Source organism: Chelmon rostratus, chromosome 24 (genome assembly GCF_017976325.1).
Source record: "Chelmon rostratus isolate fCheRos1 chromosome 24, fCheRos1.pri, whole genome shotgun sequence".
Classification (NCBI taxonomy): domain Eukaryota; kingdom Metazoa; phylum Chordata; class Actinopteri; order Chaetodontiformes; family Chaetodontidae; genus Chelmon; species Chelmon rostratus.
In genome coordinates, this window is record NC_055681.1 from 6,516,490 (window position 1) to 6,539,916 (window position 23,427).

Sequence of the window (23,427 nt, forward strand, 5' to 3'; positions counted from 1 at the left end):
TAGACTAAAACCTGCCTTACACAAACAGAGCTTCATTCTGCATTCGTCCTTCATCACCTCGCTAAGCAGCACTCAAAATTAACCCCTGACCTCTGACCTCCGGCAGGCCACCAGGACAAGCTGGGCGTGGCCGAGACCAAGCTGCTCCACACGCTGCACTGGATGCTGCTGGACGCCGCCCAGGAGTGCAACCACGAGCCCAGCCTGGGCCACGGCTGGTCCGCGGGCAGCAGCAGCAGCGCCTTCCTCCAGCCCGTGGGGAACCAGGGGTCGTCCCCGGGGGCCCCCGGCTCATGCTCCGGCTCCGGCCTCGGAGGGTCAGGGCCCCAGCACAGCGGCTCCCTGCTAGAGGAGGATGAGCACGCTCGCGCCAAGCTGTTCCACAAGAGCATGGCCACAGTGGAGCTGTTCGTGTTCCTGTTTGCGCCACTTATTCATCGGATAAAGGTGTGTGAGTGGTTATCAGGGTTTCATTCACCTTTTTTCTACTCATATTTCCTCTGGCCCGTATCAAACCCTAAGCACACACACAGCACTCCAGAGGTCGCCCCGTGCTGATTAATATGTGTGTCCAAACAGATACGAGGATCAGGTTACAGTACCCTTGGGATTGCACTGTGTTTCCCAACTTAATAAATAACTATCTTTTAAGTGATCATGTCATGATAGCAGTACGTTTTGAAAGAATATAACAACATGATATATATTCAAGTCATAAAACTTGTTTAGTACATCATACGGGTTGCCTCCTGTTTTGTTTGGATGATGGCTGGATAGATGAGGAGGGCTGAATGTGCAAAAACTGCTTCCTCTATGAATGATGTTCTAAGAGTCACCTTTTCATTTTTTTTTTTTTTTTTTTTTAGGAGTCTGACCTGACCTTCCGATTGGCCAGCGGCCTGGTAATATGGCAGCCAATGTGGGAGCACCGCCAACCTGACATCCCTGCCTTTACTGCCCTCATCAAACCCGTCAGAAACATTGTGACAGGTGAAAAAAAAAAAAATCCTTGCAGCCATATAAATCCCTTGTTTGTTGATAATTAAGACATGTAATCTGCTACGCCTGTCTCTACAGCGAAGAGAAACTCCCCAGTCAACAACCAGTGCAGCCCCTGTGGATCTGGCAACCCGGGTCCCACGGTGAGCGAGCATTTTTAGCTCAGATCTTATCCGATATTGCCTCCCATGTTGATTGAATGTGTTCAGGCAAGAAGCTTCTTCCCCTCCCCCCTTCAACGTCCCCCCTGAGGCCGGATGCTAATATTCATTAGCGCCAGGCATGTGGGAGCATTAGCGTGGTTAGCTGGGGTCATGACAGAGAAATCCCTCCAACCTCAGAGCCTTGAATGATCAGGGGCTGTCTGTCTTTCTGCCTGCTACCCGTCTGCAGTATCTGTCCATCTCTCTTCCACCCACAGGGCTTCCAGGTGGTTTGCGAAGCCGTCCAATCAGATTCCTCCTCCCCCACGGCCGGAGAGCAGAGCTGTCGTCGTGGTAACTCGGTCGAGAAAGGTGGCCCCTCCCAACAACCCTCAGCGGTCAAAGGCCCTTCCAAGAAAAAGTGAGCGATCAATCATTTTAAGCGCCAGAACTAGTGAGACGGGTGGCGTTTAGTCATGTGCGCATCATTGATTTTTCATTTGGGAGTTTTGTTCCAGTGTCGTGCCCATTCAGGCCCGCTGTTAAGCAGGAGGGGGTAGAGGTGTCACAACTAGTGTAAATGGAACAAGGCCACATGATGATCCCAAAATCCTCAGAGCATGTGCACATATATGATGCATTTTTTTTCTTTAGTGTGAGCAACAAGCGAAAACCTGCTTTATCTTTTTGGTTTATTGTCATAATTCTCACTTAAAAGTAAATAAAGGTTAGTACAAAAGTGCTGCAGCCTGCCTTTAGGGGGTTTAGGCATCCATAATTCTGTACAGTAGGGTTCAGGTCAGCACATTGCTTCAGCATAATTACCCTTTCTTCAAACAGCCCAAAATCCCTAATTACCTCAAAGGCTTTTCACATTATGCAGAATAGGACATAATTTATGTCGACCTTAGTTTCAGTTAACCTACAAGATAATTTTATCAGGGAAAAATCTGATAAACCTCAGCCAGAGCAACAAGAGGAAGCATTCTTACATAATTCTATGAATACATAAAAACAGAATTACAATAGACTTCCAAGAATAGCAATGAAGCAGAGCTGCAAGCAGAGCTCCAGCTTAGCATAATGAACTTTTCTGCATTCGTTGCCGTAATGTGCCTTGTGTTTCTCAGAACGGTTGCTGCATTAAATATATCAAATAAAAATCTATGAAAATATCCCAAATAATTGTAATTCGCATGAAACATTAGAGGCATGAACTCTGGATGGCATCCTTGCATTTAAACTCATAAAATTTAGCAGTTTTGTTTCTGAGTGTAGCTGCGTCAGAATAAAAGCTCAGTCTCATGTCACGCCACTTGAGTTTAAATGCCCATGCTGTGTTGTGAAACAATTTGCTAAAATCTTTGCACAATTTGAATAAACAGCACCAGCGATATGTGCTGTTAATGTACCTTATTGCTGACATCTTTTTATGTAACAGATAGGGGACAGGCTTTGTTTTCCAGCATCTTAAGGAGTGAAATCCTGCAATGAAGCCATATTACTCATTACTGTAGGTTCATAATGATCAATACATGACTTCACTGCTGTTACAAAAGCTTGTACAAATAAACCACTCGTCCATGATGTAGCCAAGAAGCCAGCTGTGGGTTGGAGCGGTGCAGAAGTGCAGTGATTTATCAGTGACCCATGCTGACACAGGGCTGGTGCCATCATCTTGTTGATGGCTAAACATTTATCCCTGCGGCGGCGTCTGTCGAACACACTGCACAGCACGGCTCGCTCCACTAGCTTGGGAGAGCTAGCGTATATGAATAGCTCCTCCTTCCCCTGTGTAATGTGTTGCTCTAAGCAGTGCTGTCTCCTCAGTCAGCATACACACACACACACATATAGAGCTCTGTCTTGCTTGAGCATTAGACCCATCTGACATTTGCCCACAAAACCAGGGTAATTATGCTGAAGTAATGTGCTACATGTCTAATGCTGGCAGTCCCTGGCCTGGCATGACATGGCCTGGCTTGATTTGGTCTGTCCACGGCGAGCCTGGCATTGTTCGGCCTTCACTGCTAGACGAAAGCTCAATCTGTGCTCACTTTGGCACAGACAAGACAGGTTTGCACTGGTTGGCAGGAAATGGTTACTCGCTATATTGAGTCTCGGCTTTCAAGAAAGTTCTGGTCGTCCAAAATCATTCCAAAGAGAAAATTCCATAAATAGAAATGATATTCAGACATCAAATAGGTCTCATAGCTCCAGTGTTTGTGATACATGAGTGTTGGCTTGAATCTGGGGAAAGTAATATGACGCACCACTTCCTGCAGAGAGTCCCCAGACAAACCCGTCCAAACATTTGCGTTCTGCGCATCCTATGTGGGCGTCTTCTGTTCGTAAGTCGATCGCGGCCGGTCTGTCGTCACACTGAATCACCCAACAAGTGGGCTGAGCGAATGAGGGTGATGTGGGAGAAGGCACAGAGAGGCTGATAAGCCATCAATTGCTCATCTGAACTCGCTCTGACAACCAAACCTGATTTCCTGATCCCTCTGACAGCCAGCAACCGGCTGCAAATCAAAATAAGCTCAAATCCCCCCTCCCCCGAGCTAGTTATATCCTCATGCGCTCAAACACCAAAGGCTTTTTGAGCAGTCACATGGTAATGCAGGAAGGCAGCGATTTATCCCTATTGTTTCACAGCACACGCTCAACAATGACAGAGTAATTGCTTTCTTTAAGTGTTGGTGGTGGGGATTCTAGGCTGCTGTGTGTGTGAAATGCTGGACAGAATGTGTGCAAGGTGATGGAGGAAAGCGAGTTGAATGTAAATTAGTGTTACAGCGAGAGAATTTTGACATTGGAAGGGATTTGACTGGAAGGAGTTTACGTCAGGCTTTGAAGTTGTTGGATTCCTGCTGTATGGATCTACACAGGGGTGGGGCTGTGCCGGAAGATTTCAGTCCAAGGATCGAGTAAAAATAGCCTCTGAGTCCAAATTTTTTCCTTTTCTCCATCAACTCAGAGGTTCTATTTGAATCTCATCCTCTTGTTGTCACGCCTCAGCACCGTGCTGCCCAGATAAAATATCCGCCATCAGCTCCTGCGATTAATGCAGCTTACTCATCTGTGGCGCTGCACCTCGAACACTGCTGATGCTGAGGCAGTTTCCATGGCAACCGCTGGCTGCTGCATCTCCTACCGCATGGAGTCCGGGGGCTGGGCCACTGCCTCTCAACAGGGCCAGGGTGGCTGTCGTCACTAGGTCTCCATGGCAACGTGACACAACAGCAGCAGGCAGGGCGCGTGTGTGTGTGTGTGCGCGTGCGAGTGCTGGCGAGACAGTGAAACATGATACAGCCTCCCTCTGCTGTCCGCTCTCAAAGTGATTCATGTAGATATCGACCATCTCTTCCTGCCCCATTTATTACAGCAGCCAAGATTAAATGCCTTCCTCTGCCTCTCCCTCCCTCTTTCATGGTATCAATATGTTTCTCCACAGTGTGTGGCGCTCCATACGCTCTGCAGCTCACCAACCGCTGACCTTCATTCCAGCTTATTTATAGTGGACTCACGTAGGCTTACGCTCCCTCTGTCCTCGCTCATCTCCCCATGATGCTGAAGGGGGGCTCTGCCCTTGTTTACCATCCTCCTTTGATGCATCATTAATGAAGCAGTGTGGCTGGAGTTGATGACAGGCTAATATAACAGGAAAGACTGTGACATATTGTAATTGTTGTGTATGGTGGTTGTGTGACAGTGCTGGAAAGGCTCAAATTGTGTTGCATTTTTGCATTTTTTTTCATGATCCTTCATTTTATAATTTTAGAATTAATTGTCACATTTCAATAATTTCACTGTCACTTCCTTTCAGTGCCTCTTAACTGCCTTTCCACTAATTTTTACTCATTTAACTCTAGTTTTAGATGGTTACAAAACAGCATACACATATTTACACACAAAACCAATGGGAGAAAAACACCCCGTGTCTCTTTCCTCTTCTTCAAGGACGTCAGCCCCGGCCGGTCTGCCGACCTCCCTGGCCCAGCGAGCGCGCTACGCTACTTACTTCGACGTGGCAGTGCTGCGCTGCCTGCTGCAGCCGCACTGGACGGAGGAGGGCGTGCACTGGGCCTTGATGTACTACCTGCAGCGCCTGAGGCAGATCCTGGAGGAAAGACCTGAGCGCGTCCCGGAACCCTTGGTCACGCCTCTGCCGCGCCCACGCAGCAGCTCCATGGTGGCCGCCACGCCGTCCCTGGTCAACACCCACAAGACTCAGGTAACGACGAAGGGAATCCTGTTGAGATGTCCATGCTGCGCTGACTGTTACTTTATCTGTATCCTCCGTTGTGTTCTGCAGGATATGAGTCTGAAATGCAACGAAGAAGGAAAATCTCTGAGCACAGAAACGTTCGCAAAGGTTTCTCTGACCAACCTCCGTCGACAGGCAGTCCCTGACCTCGCCTCTGACCTGGGCATGAACATCTTCAAGAAGGTCAGAGACACACATCCAGATGAGCCCTTCCCTCTGCTAATGTGGGTCACACTTGATAATAACAGTGAAAATAAAATAGAAAAAGGGTAAAAAAAAAAAGACAAAGCATAAGATGGAAAATAAAACCACTGAATAATAGTGTTAAAATACAGTTAATAAGTAGAGTTCATGCATAAAATCAAGTAGTGTAGTAGTGTAAAAACTATAGAGAGTTTGAGTTCATTGAAGCATTTCAGGCCTCTCCCACACCGCATGCCGAATGCTGTGTTCTGTATTGTGGGTGTGAAGAGGTGGATGAATTCACATGCATCTCCACCCTTTCCCAGGTAGGACATTTTTTTGTTGTGATGATGGCGGTGCAGATTGGCTGCTCAGTTAAAAACCTGGAAGGGCTTTACCTCTGTCATGTTTTGGTCTTTGCAGGTTGTCTGTCCGAATTTTTGACAATATTATTGAGTCCAACTTTTGGAGTTATGGGTCGATAGTTTTTCTGACTACAGCCAGAGTTCCCTGGCCAAAGAGAAGAGGGCTCAGAGGGCATCCCTGGCGAGTCCCACTGTGCAGATCAAAAGACGTGGAGTACGGGGTCGGAGTCACGACCATGGCTGATGTAATTTTGTGACTGACAGTCCTGCCATTGACTAGAGTATGCTCGGTTCGAGTGTGTTTACTTTGTGCTTCAGTTTAAGAACCGGCGTGAGGACCGTGAGAGAAAGGGCTCCATCCCCTTCCATCACACGGGGAAGAAGCGCCAGCGCCGCATGGGGGTTCCCTTCCTGCTCCACGAGGACCACCTGGACGTCTCGCCCACCCGCAGCACCTTCTCGTTCGGTAGCTTTTCCGGCCTGGGCGACGATCGGCGGGCTCTGGACCGCGGAGGCTGGCAGGCCACCATCATGGGTAGGCATGAACTGCTGCTCGTAACCAGAATAGATTGCATGTCACCAGTTCGCAGGCTTGCGTCCTCCGCCCAAGCTCCCATTTGGTGAGTCACAGGATTCTGTCTGGATCCGGCTGTCAGCTTGTGAATTAGGTCAGCTCATTAACATTGGTATTCCTGAGTAGCTCTCACTGAGAAGTGTGATTAAAATTTGCTCAAGGCACAAAGACTTTTTATTATTATTATTATCCAGAGTAAGTGCCTCCTTTCCATGAACCCGCTGCCCCCTTTCACAATAATTTTATGTATCCACGCAGCAAATTTGCTCCAATCCCAAAAAGAAATGTTCCGGATTTTTATGCAGGAAAAATCCATGAAGGTGGACCTCTACAACAGCTATCACACAATATAAATATTTATCCGTTGCCTCACTTTCCAGGCAAATTCACACGGAGAGGCAGCACCGACACAGCTGCAGACGCAGACAGCCTGAGTGCCAAACACTCCCACTCCCACCACTCCCTGCTCAGAGACATGCCCGACCACTCCAACAGCCACAGCGATAACACCGTGAAAGAGGGTAAGAAGAGAGCAGAGCGGTGGTCCAGAGTCATGACCAAGACAAGAGCGCATTCAGTCCTGGAATGAGGCGGGAATCAGTAGAAAATTGAGGATGCTATCATGGTAGTGCCAGGTGACATGAAACAGATAAAAACATAGATTTTTGATAAGAAACAAAAGTCAGCATTCAGTCAAAGGTCAATACTGTGGTGATAGAAGATGCTCGTGCAGCTCGAAGAGAGGCCGGCAGAGTTCAAGAGTGAAGTCAAACATAGACTTTTTATGTAAATACACAAGTGAAAACTACAATCCATCAGCTGCCACGCTCAACTAACGCCTGCAGAGCAGAAATAGGACACGGTTATATAACAGTGATATTCCTGTGACGATGCTAATTTACATACAAATAACAGACATTGCAAAAGTTCAATTTACACAACATTTAATCATAGCTTGGTGTGATCATTCTGTGTCGTAATTTTTGTTCATACCATTTAGAAATAACAGCACATCCTACAAAAGTGTTTTTTTGATTAAAGCGTCCTCAATATTAACTAAGTATTTCTTAAATTCAATTAGTGACTTTGACCTTTTAAGATAAGGGAACAAGGCCCTTAAATTAGGCCTTTAAGCCTGAAAACCTTGTTATTAACCCAAATAACTTTAGGGTTGTGTTTGCTTCCAATTCGTGACATCAGTTATCCGAATGCTCTTTTATCTCACCGCCTCCCTCTACGGCCCACAGTTCGATCTCAGATCTCTACCATTACCATGGCGGCGTTCAACACCACGGTGGCGTCCTTCAATGTTGGCTACGCCGACTTTTTCACCGAGCACATGAAGAAACTCTGTAACCCTGTGACTGTACCCGAGATCCCTGTGGAGCCTCTGGCCTGCGCCAACCTGCCGCGCAGCTTCACTGACTCCTGCATCAACTACTCCTGCCTGGAGGAAGGCGAGAACATCGAGGGGACCAATAACTTTGTGCTGAAGAACGGCATGCTGGACCTCACTGTGAGTGTTCGGTCATTCGGTGAGACCTACAGTAAATGATACAGTTACTGGAAGTTTCTCACCTCTTTCCTTCCCTCTTGTATTTCAGGCTGTCTTGCGGGCTCTCTACGCCGTCCTCAGCCACGACATCAGCTCCAGGATCTGCGACGTGGCCCTCAACATCATCGACTGCCTGCTGCAGCTGGGCGTGGTGCCTGGCATGGGCAAGAAACTGTCCAAGCCCGACAACAAGGAGAACCAGGGAGGCGGGGCGGTCCCGGGGGCAGGAGCAGGTGGAGGGGGGGATGGCGGCGGAGGCGGAGGTGGAGGAGGAGGAGGAGGAAGTGGTGGAGGAAGTGGGCAGGGGAGCAAGGATGATGTGAAGAATAACAAGGATAATGATAAAAAGGTGTGTTCTTATTGTGTTTGTGTAAGTGGGTTGCAGTGAACTTGTCATTTGTGTGTGTGTGTGTGTGTGTGTGTGTGTGTGTGTGTGTGTGTGTGTATATATATATATATATATATATATATATATATATATATATATATATATATATACACACATCCCCACACACACACACACACACACCTCCTTTGTGTTCATTTTGTGCCCTGAACAGGAGGAGGGCTCCAGCTTCAGCACCCACCGCCTGGCTCTCACCATGCTGATAAAGATAGTCAAGTCGCTGGGCTGTGCCTACGGCTGTGGCGAGGGACACCGCGGGCTGTCTGGAGATCGCCTCAGGATGCAGGTGAGTCTCATGTCTCTACCTTAACTGACCTTCCTCTGTGCACGTGTGCAGTTTCCTCAAATCGGCACAGTTTTTAATGCCTGGCATTTATTCGTTTTTGATTAATTATTAACCGTATTGCTCCTTTAGCGTAATAAAAGTTTCATGAAACTGAAAGGAATCCTGCAGGAGAGTTTCTAACTTCAGTGAGAAGCAGCCGCAGTTCTATTTCAGTGCTGATCGATCATGTTTATTATTAGATTAATTGGTATAGGAGAAATAAAAAGCTATCTGGACAACTGATGCCTTTCATAAAATCAGAGAAAAGTGAAGAAAATGGCCACTTTAATGCTTCCTGATTTATTTGTTGAAGCAGGCCAGCTTCCATCACATTGCTTCATACAAATATTTCAGAATGCATGTTTTTTTTTTATTTCTAATATATTCTGCTCCAATTTGTTCCCTTCAGGCCCAGAACTGCCTGACCAACCTTTACAAGCTGGACAAGGTGCAGTTTCGACAGACAATGCGCGAGTATGTCAACAAAGACTCTCTCAATAACATTGTGGACTTCCTGCATGCACTGCTGGGCTTCTGCATGGAGCCCATTACTGACAGTAAGTATGTGGCGTGTGTGTGAGTGGGGCCAGGTGACCCACAAAAATATGCGTATGCGCTGATAGCAAATGCACAAATAGGGTGCATCAGGGTTTGACTGGCATTGTTTTGACTGCTGATACGATTCAGGTTCGGACTGAAGCTGCAAAAACTCAGTAGGGCTGCAACTAACGATTTTTTTTTTATTATTGATAAATCTGACAGTTATTTTTTTGTTGTTTGGTCTACAAAATGACAGAAAAAAGTGAACAGGAAAAAGAGTTTACAGCCATGGTAGCAGCTCAGTGAGGGTTTATTTCAGCACAGCGGTGCTTTGAGATGACAACAAAAGTCAGATTGCTAACATGCTCACAATGACAGTGCTCACATGCTTAACAGGTATGATTTTATCGTGCTCCTCATCTTAGTTTAGTGTGTTAGTTGCTAATTCTTGCATTGCTTCAGTCATAACCAAATACCTGCAAAAAGATCAACATTCCCATCACCCTCAGCTGCACTTTGTGTTAATTGTCAAATGTTTTCACACTAACAGGCTAAACAAAACTGGTTGAAATGGTGAACATGATAACATCATACCTGCATAGCATCAGCATGCTGGCTTTGTCAATGTGAGCATGTTGGCATGCTGACTTCACCTCAAGTCAGTGAATCGAATGACTTCAAGACAGTCCATCTAATGGTTGTTGAGATATTTCACTTGGAAATATAAATGTCTGATGGCATCAGAGGAAAAGTCAGGGAATCACCAACGTCAAATGCCAAAGATGTCTCCACAAATATCACAGAAATGATGTTTTTTGAGACATTTCAGCCTGAACCAAAGTGGTGGACTGACCAACCAGTCAGTGCTTGGTTAAAAATGGCTAACTGAGTTATCGTTTCAGCACTATTTTACAGTTACAACCACTTAAATCTATAAGACACTCAAAGCTCGAATGTAGGTGCTTCATTACAGAGAAGTATAAAATAAAACATTTGAACTTTTCAACAAAGGATCAGGTTCCAGTGTGGTTGACAAAGCTGAATTGCACCACCGCTGTCTCACCCCGCACTTCGACTACGCATTCCAGCGCTATCTCTGTGTATATATGTTTTCCCCCTTCCTCCTTCACTCATCCTGCTTGTCCGCGTCCCCTTTTTATCGTCCTCCTCCTGCTTCCATCCTCCCTCTTTTTCTTCATCAACCTCGATGAGCTGAATCCTACCTTCCTTACTCACTCATCCATTCTGTACACTTGCCAATCCAAAGCTTCGTCCATTACATCTCTGCTCAATCAGTGGCTTTATCGCTGAGCATTGAGACGCATCGTACATGCCAATTCAGTTTTGCACTGAGAGTGTTTTATACACACTAACTACAATACTGTGCAATTGGCAAGTTACTGAACCGATGAGTGCTTTAAATCTGAAAGTGAACAGGGCACCTTGTTGAGTTTTTTTGGTGTGCGTGTGTGTTATTTTTATGCGTGGTGATCTGTGTGCCTGCGTCTTGAGTTCACCTCCTTCTGGAGGTGGGGTGCCACTTCCTTTCTGACACAGCGTACATGTCTGTGCTGGCCTGATGTCAATCAACCTGTGCCCGCCTCTTTTCTCTTGCAGAGTACGGCAGTGCAGGTGAGAGGTCCAGGAGGGCGAAAAAAAGAAACATCGGTAGATACACATGATCAATAATTAATAACAGTCAACAATATTCGCAGTTAAGATGAATACACTGACCCGATCAGACCCTTCCCTAGGCACCGCTTCCATTGCTGCACCCCTCACTCTCTCCGAAAGTGACAAAACTCGCCTGCAACTCCAAAATTTAGACTTGTGGCATTTATAGAGCTTATATTGTTTGCATACACAGTAAGTTTCATCTAACTGGACCAAGAGAATAAGCCCCTTTCTGTATGCTTTTATAGCAGGCCTTAGTCACTTGCATGTATTCCTTATGCCCTACCCAGAATCCTTTTCAGTTCGCTTCTCCCCCATATGCTTTATGGACCCTTTTCCTTTGCCTGCCCCTTCCCTCCCTGTTGTACTGGCTCAATGTTTTTTACCTAAGCCGGTCAGCTGTCAATCATGTTCTCCCCTCGCTGACTAAACCACCCCCTGTGTGATCCGTGGTCTCTCCCGCCTCCCTGTTGCTTCCAGACAAGGCGGGCTTCGGGAACAACTTCACCACTGGGGACAACAAGTCTGTGGCGCAGAACATGGAGGCGGTGGTGGTGGGATGCATGTTCAAGTCCCTCATCACCCGCTGCGCCTCCACCACACACGAGCTGCACAGCCCCGAGAACCTGGTGAGTGACGTGTGAAATCGTCTGCCCATCTGAGTCTGTTTTCCATTTTCCGTCTCAGTATCTGTGGCTCTTCCTCCATTCAGGCCTTCAAATATTCTGTCTGAGCTTCACACATCCGTTGTACTGCCATTAGATTCAGACTCTCATGTTTCACTTTGCAGGATGTCAGTTGAATTATTAATGGCTCATTTTCCACTGAGCCTAAAGACCAATCACTGATGCCGCCTTTGTTAATGTCTTGTCATACATGATGAATAGGACATGAAGCGTGCTTAATCTCACTCTGCAAATAAAGACATTAGCTCGAGCTATTCTCAGTCCTTTGCTAGAACAGATATTTTTCACATGTCTCTTAAGATTTTGCTGGAAATGAACTGTAAATGGCATCAACTGATCTCTACATTAAGGGAACTTGAGCAGACAACATCCTGTGTTTATGTCCTCCACCTGGCACCAGCACCATCTTCTTGTTGTTAGCATGCAGTGTATGCCACAGAGCTCGAAGCTCATCGGAGTAGCTTGGCAGTTTCTCTGCTTTTTACAGAGTAATAATAACTTCCCATTTCTGTCTCATCATAGTACTAAATATTTGCTTTTAAGGCCAAGGAAGGCTCATTTAACCGCATCCTTCAAATACAGAGACAGTTGAAAGAAATGCAGCAGAACGTTTCAGAGTGAGGAGTATAGCAGCAATAAATTGGCAAAAATTTAATTTTAAAACAGCAGTGGAGAGTTTTATGGGTTATTGGAACTTAAAAAAATAACATGCATTACAGTCAATAGTTTTTATTGGCAATAACTATACACACAAGCTTTCTTTATATTTCTCTTAATAATTTGAATATTTTCTTTAAAATTTGATTTTTTTTTGGTCATTTTTTTTGGTCAAATTATCAAATGTCTGTCTTTGAAAGTTACACTCTCAGTTTATGTACATATGCAATGTGTTTATATTTATAAATACAGTTTATATACAGTGTGCGGTTATGCTACAAAGCTAACTAAGTTCCTGAATGCAACATGTCAGACAACAGTAATGTAAGATAACAAGCTGACATCATTTTAAGGTCATTTAATTCTAGCAGATACTCTTTCACATTATTGTAATCAAACTGTAAATGTTAGGTGAAACAGCAATCAATTCAGTGATACCAAGATTTGCCATGTAAATGTAAAATGAGCTTATCCTGTTAAAGTAGCTGTTTTGTGGTGATTCGAATCACAGTTGAGATGTGGTCCACTGTAAATGGTGTCTGACAAAAGTCCTGACGGAGGAAGGAAAGATCCCTGTGAATTTCCATTTTAACTATGGGTCATTTTTGACCCACTTCTGGAAAATTCATACCTTTTGATGGCCTGAAAAGGTCATCTAGCATTGATGCATTCAGTATTTCTCATCAACAAAATAGATTTTTATGTTGACCTACATTTATTTCTATTCAAAATGTTCCCTGCATTGGTCTAAAATAGACGTTTTTCAGTGTAACTTATGAAACAGCACATGCACTCCTGGTAAATCTATGTGGATCGCTGTACCACAGCCACTCACGGTGCCCAGGAAGCCTTAAGGCTGGCATGACTTGTGCACGTTGGCGGAGGATGACACACTTTTCAAGACAGGCTTTGTTATGGCACAGAATCACAGCCACCCACTCACAAGCTGGAGCTCTGCCTCAGCGAACGACAACATATACACCACCCGTTTATGCATATAGAAGTGTGCAAATATACAGCGTTTGATGCCAACTGGAGAGTCATATGAGCCTGATTCCAGAGCAGTGAATTTTCTTTGCATCTTTCTCTTCCTCTGGCGCACTCTCGTTCACACACCATTCAGCGCTCGCATCCCTCGCTCTCACTTTTAAGCGTGCCACCCCCCTCCTCCTCCTCCTCCCCCCCAGGGCCTGTACTGTGACATCCGCCAGCTGGTGCAGTTCATCAAGGAGGCCCATGGAAACGTGTTCCGCAGGGTGGCACTGAGCGCGCTCCTGGACAGCGCCGAGAAGGTCACCGCCACCAAGAAACCCGAAGAGAAGGAGGAGACCAAACAGCCCGGACCCAGGAGGTACTGGCCAATCAGTGGCCAGAAATGGTCTCAGTGACATCACGTCCAATCAAAAACTAGTAGAAATGCTGCTAAAAATGTCTTGCAGCAGTCCTCGAGCATGGGCCTTTAAACCCTTCCCTTATTAAGTGGTAACCAATCTCATCCAATCACAATGATCGTTTCTGTGAGGTCTTACCTTGTCAGTTTCTGACAAATCAGAGCTACGCTTCTCATCACTGCTGGCTGTTTTTTTTTTTTTTTTTTTTTTCTGTCCTGTCTGCATCTGTTTTTCTTGCTTGAGTGACTGATTTGATGATGTGCTTGTAGCATACTGGGCAGCCCTGCATGGAGGCCACGGCACTATTTTCGCCTCATCACGTGACTTCCTGTGATTTTATTCTATTTCTAAGTTTCAAAACATTGACCTGTGGTCAAGTTCTGTTTTCAGACTTTTAGTCAGTGAGTTTACATGATTGCTGGCTCTGAAGTGGAGGTGGCTTGGTGGAGGTTGCTCTATGTTCTGCATCCAGGTCCACTAGCATTCGGTCATTTTAGTTTGAGGACAGGTTGGATGTGACTTACAGTCACAGCTGACAGTCAGGAGCTTATTGTTTAGTTATGTGCAATAGCTAACATAGAAAACACAGTCAAGCTGTTCCGTCTGGTCAACTGAGCTGGTAGTAAGTAAGAGCCAGTTGAGACACTAAAAACAAACCTGCCTCGGGCCACATTGCAGTTCACCCATTTCATGTTTAAGATGGCACCACACATGATTGCAAGATGTAAAAAAAATCTGCAGTGAGCAGCATGGTGGCCTTCATACTGAAGCCTGCATGTTTGTGCCGGGTGTCTTCTCAAGAAGCTCCAGTTTCCTCCCCCAAAGACGTGCATATCAGGTGTTAGGAATATTCCTGTGCTGTCATTGGCCTTCTTCCTGAGTTCAGGTGATTTTATACCAAATGTTTAAACAATTAAATTCAGCTACGATGTTTGCTTTTCTGCATGTTTTCGTTTTCCTTTTTTCAAATTCATATAACACACGTGACAAATCGTCAATGCAGTGGATGGTTCAACAACTGACATGTCCGAATCTGGATTTATCTTAATTCATAGGTCAATGTGGAACAGGCAGTTAGTTCACATGATTCCGCTTTGCTCAGTTGGTCTGAATCCGGTGGCCTGAGCGCTCTGTCTGTGTCGGGGGTGTGTGTGTGTGTGTGTGTTGTGTGCGCAGGTCAGAGGCGGGTGTGTCCGGGGAGAAGGGTCAGGTGTCCAGTGCTGCAGATGAGTGTCGCAGCTACATCTCCAGCAGACCCCCCCAGACACCCGAACAGTGAGTGTCCACCTCACAGCATCTCCATATAGCACCATCTATGTCGAGCCCAGCTGCCATTTCTCTGCTCCAAATAGGGAAACCTTTCAAACTCTTCCTGTTGCTCCCTCTGCCCCCTCAGAAAAGAACAGGTCACAGAGCTAGATGTTGAATTTACACTAAAAGATGTACAAATTTATAAAACTTTCATCTGCATCTCCTCAAATCTGACCTTCCTTCACTCCCTCTCTGCCCCTCCAGTGATGAGCAGATCCCGGGCGCTCTGCTGGGCAGGAAGGATTTTTGGAGGAAGATGTTCAAGTCGCAGAGTGCCGCCAGTGACACCAGCAGCCAATCGGAGCAGGACACCTCAGAGTGCACCACCGCCCACTCTGGGACCACCACCGACCGGCGCTCCCGGTCCAGGTCCCGCCGCATTTCTCTTCGCAAGAAGCTGAAGCTGCCGATAGGTGAGAGCGGTTACGATGTAAAAGTCTGTCGCTGAGACTCAGGTCTGAAGCCTCACTCAGCCTTGACGAGTCTGTTCAATGTTTCTGTGGAAACCATTTTAAAATCCATCTAAAACAGCTAAAAAAGAAAAGAAAAAAGCACATTCTGATCATGTTTGTGCTTCTAAAGACACATTTTGATCATGATGAACTGAAGAGACCAGGATCTTGACAAAATCCGTTTTTGAGAAAAGTCACTGTTTCATAGTATTTAGTTGGACATTTTTTAGCTTGAGTCCACCAAACAAGTGACAGGAGTACAAACTCACTCGACAAGCTAAATAAAAACACTTTATTTCGTTAGAGTGTCCAGTTTTGGCATCAGAATTGAGGGGAGCATACTGACTGATTTCAGTGTCTAACAAAGCATCCAAATCATTGTTTTTTTTTTTAAATAAATATCAGGTACCAGTATGTATTTCCATGACCATTCCTCATTGCATTTGCTGTCGCACCCTTGAAATTCACTCTAACACAATGCGTTTTGTCTGTCTAACATCGGAACTGCCGCGAGGCCAAGTCACCTCATCTCTTTGGTCTGTTTTGTGTTCCCCTCTGTGCCTCAGCATGCCGTGGGACTGTCCGCCTACCACTCACTCTCTCTGTCCTACGTATGTGGATGTGGAACCATCTTCACACAGTGTTTGTCCCATGTGTGTTCGTGTTGGTCATGTGCACGATGCTCCAGACCCGGGTCAGTTTGGATTTGCGGAGGGCGCTGCAGTCGGCTGCAGACTTCCTCTCTGGCGTATACTGCCCTGCAAAGGCAAACACAACTAGAGACAACCACACGAGACGGCTAGTGTTAAAATCAAGTGAAAGCTCGCTGGTGTGGTAGCAGTAGCTCGACTTAGCTAAAGATAACTAAAGCTAAACATTTACGTACCATGGAATATGTGCTAAACCAACTGTTTTTTTCTTGTAGTCCTACAAAATGAGCTAAATGCAGGAAAAACGACAAATTAGCTGTCGTAAATGACATCCTAGGTTTGTGTTGTGTGTTAAATGTTCGATTGATTTATTACACTGTTTTTTTTTTTAGGTAAATGTTTAAAGACGCAGATGCATATCAAAGCAGACGCATTTAATCTCTGACAGCTCTGAACCGAATGAAGTTAAAATTTTTTTAACTAGTTCAAAAGGACAAGAAAGTTGCTGAATTTTCGCTTTGCATGCGCTGCAGTATCTGCATTTTATGCAGGTTTTGTCGCAGTCGTATTGGGGGTAAAATAATGAGCCTAAAAAGGCATAAAATGAGCTGAAATCAGCTCCACTGTTTCTGCTGTTGCTCTCTGCCTTTATAGGGGAGTATAGCTTACCCCATCCATCTGTCTCCTTCCTCTGTGACAACTTGCTGTGAGGTGGGTGTTTGCAAACACCACTCGGCAAGGATCTTTCTTATTAAAAGCATCAGGAGTTAGTTTTGGATGTTTTATACCTTTTCTGAATGAACTTCAGTCTGTGAATCTTTGAGTTTAAATCCCCTGACCGTATGTGACTGTACGATAACGATGAGGTAATGCCTCCTCGACCCAACCCTTGTGTGTGTGTGCATGACCCAGTGTGTACAGTACCTCTCTGGCTTCCTTAGTTCTGTCCTGTCGGTTATTCGTGTACACTTTTTTTTTTTCTTTTTCGTCACGTGTCTCCAGGCAACTGGCTGAAGCGTTCCTCTCTCTCTGGACTGACCGATGGCGTTGAAGACCTGCTGGATATCAGCTCAGTGGATCGGCTGTCCTTCATACGTCAGAGTTCAAAGGTCAGGGTGGTGTTAACAGCTACCAACACTGTCCACTCAAAGAAAAAATCTTTCACTTCATTTTGTATGATGCTATAATCGGAAGAGCAAGAGCCACAGCTACTATTGTGTGTGTCTTCTGGGGTTTATAGGGGGGACTTTTATTTTGAAAGGTGAAGTGACAGAAAATGAAACCGAAAAGTTAATTGAATACACACAGTTTGATTTGGCCTGTCTGTCTGAGCATGGCTGTGTTCTGTGCCGTGTTTGTGCGTCTTAGGTGAAGTTCACCAGTGCGGTGAAGCTGTCAGAAGGGGGCGCTGTGGGGCCGGAGTACGCCAGGGACGAGGAGGAGAATTTCTTCAAGCGGCTCGGTAAATGGAGGTCTGGCAGGAGGAATCCATCCAAGCTTCACCACACAGAAGAGAAAGATGGTAGACCTCCCCCACCCCGGGGTGCCCCTTGCCCGCCCACGCCCCATCGTCCTCTGTCTCTTCCTCGCTCTCCTCCTGCCCCTGCCTCTGTTTGTCCGTGTGGTGTCGTGTGTTGTCTCGCCTCGCAAGTCGTGGTCTGTTCTCTTCTGCCAGTTCCTCCGTCCGCCATTCTCCATGTCAGCTCGGATGGATAGCTGCCTGCTACACGTTTAGCCTCAATGTATTATTTTCAACGCATCGGTGTCTAGTTTGTGAAAATACGCCCAGGATGATTGGGACGCTCTCTCTGCCACAGTGTGGCTTTCAAAAAGTCCATGTAAAACAATGCAGTTGTTGCACTATAGGAGGAAATAGCATAATCATCCTTCACCAATAAAACGTTGACTTCATAGGCAATAAAACACGCCCTCATTCAATTAAAAACACTCAGCTGTTTTCCTGCTGCAGCTGCATTTGGTCTGGTATGACTAGCAGCTTATCATGGCTCGTGTCATGATGATGTGTGCCATTACCCTGTAGCTGTCCTGTGTGGCCTTAGTGGCTGCTGTTGATCAGAAATAACTGCCAGACATTTATGTAATTACCATAAACAAAGTCTTGTGTATTTTACATCAAATCTTCTGTATTTCTTGACGGCATATGAACACGTACCTGCTATGCTATGTACAATCTTGGATTACCAACTAGGTGAGGTGAGTAACTGTCCCCTGCCCCAGGTTCACTGGATGGCATGCATTCATTCATGCATTAGCATAAACTGAAATGGAAAGGCTTTAAGGCAAATCCTGCTTTTGTATGAAATATTCTTCAATAAGTCCCAACCAAACTACTTTACCCGCTAGCAGGTGAATCCTTCCCTGTGGGTTTCAACCAAAAGTGCCATCAATGCATTGTCTTTCATAGACTTGTGCAATGACTTGTCAACACGTGTGTTTCTTGTAGCATGCTACATGTTGTAGCTATTCAAGGAAGATCACGGGGCCAGACACTCAGATGTGTTGAAAAGTCCACTTCTTCATTCGGAACAGACTCCGAGTGTGTGTTTTGTGTCCAAATCCTTTTCAAAGAGCAGCAGATTTTGGACTCACAATGAAAAAGGAGAACTCTTCTTCCTCCTCTGCAGCTGTGTGTTGTGTTACCAACTCTGCATTCCCTTCTTTCCAACTCTGCACGTCCTGTTCTCGCCAGCGACAAACCCTCTTCCTCTTTCTTCCACTTCATGGTGGAAAGAGAGGAAAGGTGGTGCGTGGGAACAACTCATATCTATGAAGCCATCTTTCTACTTTAGAGCTGCGCAATGTCAAGCATGACGCTGTCGGTGCTCTCTCCGTCTCTTCTGTGGTGATGTCTGGTGGTATTTTCCAGTGCCTGAGTTTCAGCCATGTTTAAAAAAAAAAACAGAACGGTTCACATACAGCTTTCTTCTGTGTGGCTGCGTTTACACTTGTCCTTTTAATGCGATTTTTTTTTTTTTTTTAGATCCCATTTAAATATATATAAGAGACCTTAAAATCTCCATCTTTTTTCCCACTACTCTTCACATAGTTTTTTTGTGTCTCTGTCTCTCACAGAGTAAATTGAAAATTCAAGTGTAACCGCCGCCAGTGGCTGTGTGTCCATCTCTCACTCAGCTTCATTTGTTGGTGGCTCTTCAGTGCTTCTTGTTAAATGTCCTGGATGGTGATGTTGCTCCATGCAATGTCAACGATGTAACCTTCAGTGCAGTCTCCACTTTGCAAACGATTCCACCCAAATGTGCTCGTTTGGGGAAAAAAAAAAAATCCCTTCATTTTTCTGTTGTATTCTCTTGCTCTTTGTTCATGCTTTCCTTTAGGACCCCACGGGTTTCAGGAGCGCCTAGCGGCCAGCCAGGAGGCCATGAAGAACAAGAATGTGGTGAACCTGGGCGCCATTCGCCAGGGCATGAAACGCTTCCAGTTCCTCCTGAACTGCTGCGAGCCGGGGACCATTCCTGACGCCTCCATCCTCGCCGCTGCTCTGGACCTGGTACGTTCCAGAATCCACTCACTATCGGTGTGAACGCGTCACCACCTTTTTTTTTACGTCCTCAAAGCCAACCATGTTGCAATCTACTTCCTGGTTCTTCCAGGAAGCGCCAGTCGTGGCCCGGGCCTCCCTCTTCCTCGAATGTGCCCGTTTCGTGCACCGCTGCAACCGGGGCAACTGGCCGGAGTGGATGAAGGGCCACCATGTAAATATCACCAAGAGAGGCCTGTCCAGGGGCCGATCACCGATTGTGGGCAACAAAAGGAACCAGAAACTGCAGTGGAACGCTGCCAAACATTTCTGCCAGTGGGGAGACGTGAGTTAAAGATTTCTCAAAATCATCTGGTTCATTGTTTATTGATTACGGCTTCATTAAGTGGAAGAATGTGCTCCGTCCACTCAGGCAATCGGCACGAGGCTCAGTGAACTGTGCCACTCTGACAGCGAGAGCCCTGCAAACATCCTGGGTTACATTTTCGACGAGGAGACCAAGCGGAGAATGAGAAAAGAGGACGAGGAAGAAGACTATTTGGATGACAGTGAGTCAGAAGAGTGTTTCATGCACCTTTTACAAGTTGGCAAAACAAAAAAAACATTTTAACATTTAACCACATTATTTCTTATCGATCCTGACCCCAAAGACACAGTCAATCCAACGAAATGTGGCTGCCCCTTCGCTCTAAAGATGGCCGCCTGCCAGCTGCTGTTGGAAATCACCACGTTCCTGCGAGAGACCTTTCCCTGCTTACCGCGGCCGCGCACTGAGCCCCTCGTGGTCAGTGGTCAAATCAAAAAAATCAGTGCTTTCAGTGTGCATAATTCATGTATCATGTCATTTAAAGATGTTGTATTTGTAGATGCAAACAGCAATAAGACATGGAGAGAGAATATGAATGGAAATTGTACAGTATTAGCTTTACTGGAAACATGTGAAATACCTGCAGGATCTGGACAGCTGCCGCCTGCGCCTGGACCCGGAGCTCGGCCGCCATCGCTATGAGAGGAAGATCAGCTTTGCGGGCATCCTTGATGATGAAGATGGACATGATTCACTCAACAGCAGCAGCCACACTCTGAAGTCAGACACCACCTGCGATGACAAGAAGACCCAGGAGGCTCAAGGTGAGATCTGGCGTCGCACAGACTAAACCGCCCTGTCTGCTTATTATAATAATAAATAATTTAGATGATCTCTCCCCACTTCCGTCTTCCCCAGCACCCATCCGTAAGATTCGTATCGGAGGCTCCCGGCTGCTTCAGATCAAAGGGGCTCGCAGTTTCCGCGTAAAGAAAGGCGGCTCCCTGTCCTCCATCCGCCGGGCGGGGAGCCTCAAGAGCACCAAGCTGTCCCGGCAGGACTCGGAGTCAGAGAACGAGGAGGGGCTGCTATCACAAACACACAGCAGGGACACCGTCACTGACATAGGTGAGATGTTATTCTTGAGTTTTATTAACCGTCGCCACCTGTAATTTCCTGTGAATGATTTTTTTGATGGTGCATGCACTGTAAGAAGACCGCATAATGTTGGGATAGAAATGTGCTTTATTCAGCATGATGTTTTTCAAAAAGGTCCTTTTGCCATTTTTTTTGCCATTATTTTTAGCCAAAACTACTGCTCTTAAGTGTCATTACATGTATTTTCCCCATTTTGCAATTGGAATTTTATGTAAAATCTTTTTCAGCACAGAATAGAAGGAAGGTGCTGTTAACCAGTAGAAAACAGGGCTAAAATGACTTTTGTAGTTATGTAAGACAATTTAAAGATGGGAAATGCCTAAGTTGCGTGTGTAATCCTCTTAAACTGCATAGAAAACTAATTTTATGGTCAAAGGTGGACTTGATTTGAGAAGACATGAGTCTACACTCAGTTGCAGCATTCATCTTTTAGAGGAAGTCAAACCCGCCTTTGATTCTTAAACATATTTATCTTTAGCATTTGCTTATGTACATCACATCTGTGCAAACATCTTGTGCAATATTCCAAATTGTTTTTTACTTTGCTGATATATTCTTTTTTTACTGTGTTAGATATTTTCTACTGTACAATAGAACACTGTATTCTATTATCCATGTCTCAAAATGTGCAATTCAGATATTCAAGGCAATACTATTTTTCTACTTTTTTTTTGTATATAATGTACATTTTATTTTGTTCTGCTTTTTATTGTAACACCTCAGTTTCCCTGGCGTGGGATCATTTAAGTTACATCTTCCACATATGAACATTCCTCTGTTTATTTTAAACTTTTGTACATTCTTGCTTCCTCTTGCAGGCAGTCCCTTCAGCACCAGTGAACCCAGCATAGAGCCAGAGGGCCAGGGCTCAGGAGGGGCAGAGGACAACTACCACCGCAACATGTCCTGGCTACATGTACGTCCTTTAAAATGTGTGGGAGTGTATGTGTGCGTACGGCATCTTCCTTCCTGTGCACTGACTCGCCCCCCCTCCCCTCTCTCTCGGCACAGATTATGATCCTGCTGTGCAACCAGCAGAGCTTCATCTGTACCCACATAGACTTCTGCCACCCACGCTGCTACCAGCACCACAGCCGCTCCTGTGCCCGTCTGGTCCGCGCTATCAAGCTCGTGTACGGTGAGACGGTGGACAGCCTGAGGGAGGACAGCGCCTCCTCTGGTAACATCGGGGCACGTGCCAAGAAGAGTAAAGAGGTGAGTTCCGCTATTTATCGACACTATTTTAAGCTTCCTTTTTTTCTTTGTTTGCTGTTGTGGTGTTTTATGGAAGTCTCTGTGCCTTCAGTGTTCAGACAAGTCTTGCCTGAGGACCCCGTCCATGAAGAGAAGACCCACTGACTCCAACACAGAAGGGAAGAAGGATACTGGCATGCTCAAGTACATCCGCAACCAGGTGATGTGATTTAAAAAGTGAATTCAGATTCTGGATGAAGTCTGGACAGGAAATGACAATCCATCCATTCCACCTTCTTTCACATTCCATACTGATTTATAAAACCTCCTTTCAACACACACAAGTTGTGTTATCTCATCCATTTTTCAGGATTTTATTCCTCTATTAGAGAAATATAAAATACAGTATATACAAGCTCGTTCATCATAGAGATTTGTGTTTACTTGTCTGTAGCTGCGGATTTTTGAGTGTGGTCGCATTGCATTTTGCCTTGTCTGCAGCTGGATGGCTTGTTTTAAAGCACAGAACACAAACAGGGTGATGTTTCCCATAGCTAACTCGGCTTAAATATGCAGATTTCCTTGCAGTGGTAGACTGCAAGGAGACATGAGGAGCACTCGTTCCAACATGCGATCCAAGTCTCTGTAGTTGCTGGCTATAATGCAAATGCTAACTACACAGTTGTTTTTGTATTTGAGCTCTCTCTTGCTGCTGCAGGAGCTTTCAATGCATCACTTCCTGACTACTTGAGAAACATTAATGGAAAAGATGCTCCATATATTGTGTATTTACAAATGTAGAGTAAAATCTGTCATGATTTTGGGCTATGATTTAAAAAGCGGTAAAAATAATATTTCATAACAATATGTGATATGATATTTCTTTCAGGTGATGAGCTTGTCACCAGCTCCTCTCTCACTGCTGATCAAGGCAGCGCCCATCCTGACTGACGACATGTATGGAGACGTGCAGCCGGCAGCCTGGGAACTCTTGCTCAGTGTGGATGAACACATGGCAGCTGCTGCCGGTGAGTCGGCCATCAGGCTGCGCATCAGTGGTCTGCGGG

The 23,427-nt window shown here is 45.6% G+C and overlaps 1 protein-coding gene across 1 annotated transcript in view; it reads left to right on the forward strand.

Annotated features, from left to right (window-relative positions):
• Positions 1-23,427, forward strand: part of LOC121627686 (protein unc-80 homolog) — a 42,450-nt gene that overhangs the window by 1,458 nt on the left and 17,565 nt on the right. The window contains exons 4-32 of the mRNA XM_041966713.1: positions 107-447; positions 867-990; positions 1,078-1,142; positions 1,421-1,563; positions 5,106-5,379; positions 5,461-5,595; positions 6,279-6,495; positions 6,915-7,055; positions 7,782-8,050; positions 8,139-8,438; positions 8,650-8,781; positions 9,230-9,377; positions 10,978-11,028; positions 11,515-11,663; positions 13,565-13,728; positions 14,945-15,043; positions 15,284-15,492; positions 17,184-17,290; positions 17,550-17,703; positions 19,538-19,710; positions 19,814-20,026; positions 20,114-20,249; positions 20,352-20,485; positions 20,655-20,832; positions 20,897-21,136; positions 21,985-22,082; positions 22,178-22,381; positions 22,473-22,580; positions 23,250-23,388. Coding sequence (XP_041822647.1) covers positions 107-447; positions 867-990; positions 1,078-1,142; positions 1,421-1,563; positions 5,106-5,379; positions 5,461-5,595; positions 6,279-6,495; positions 6,915-7,055; positions 7,782-8,050; positions 8,139-8,438; positions 8,650-8,781; positions 9,230-9,377; positions 10,978-11,028; positions 11,515-11,663; positions 13,565-13,728; positions 14,945-15,043; positions 15,284-15,492; positions 17,184-17,290; positions 17,550-17,703; positions 19,538-19,710; positions 19,814-20,026; positions 20,114-20,249; positions 20,352-20,485; positions 20,655-20,832; positions 20,897-21,136; positions 21,985-22,082; positions 22,178-22,381; positions 22,473-22,580; positions 23,250-23,388 — 4,845 coding nt within the window. The remainder of the gene's footprint in view (positions 1-106; positions 448-866; positions 991-1,077; positions 1,143-1,420; positions 1,564-5,105; positions 5,380-5,460; positions 5,596-6,278; positions 6,496-6,914; positions 7,056-7,781; positions 8,051-8,138; positions 8,439-8,649; positions 8,782-9,229; positions 9,378-10,977; positions 11,029-11,514; positions 11,664-13,564; positions 13,729-14,944; positions 15,044-15,283; positions 15,493-17,183; positions 17,291-17,549; positions 17,704-19,537; positions 19,711-19,813; positions 20,027-20,113; positions 20,250-20,351; positions 20,486-20,654; positions 20,833-20,896; positions 21,137-21,984; positions 22,083-22,177; positions 22,382-22,472; positions 22,581-23,249; positions 23,389-23,427) is intronic.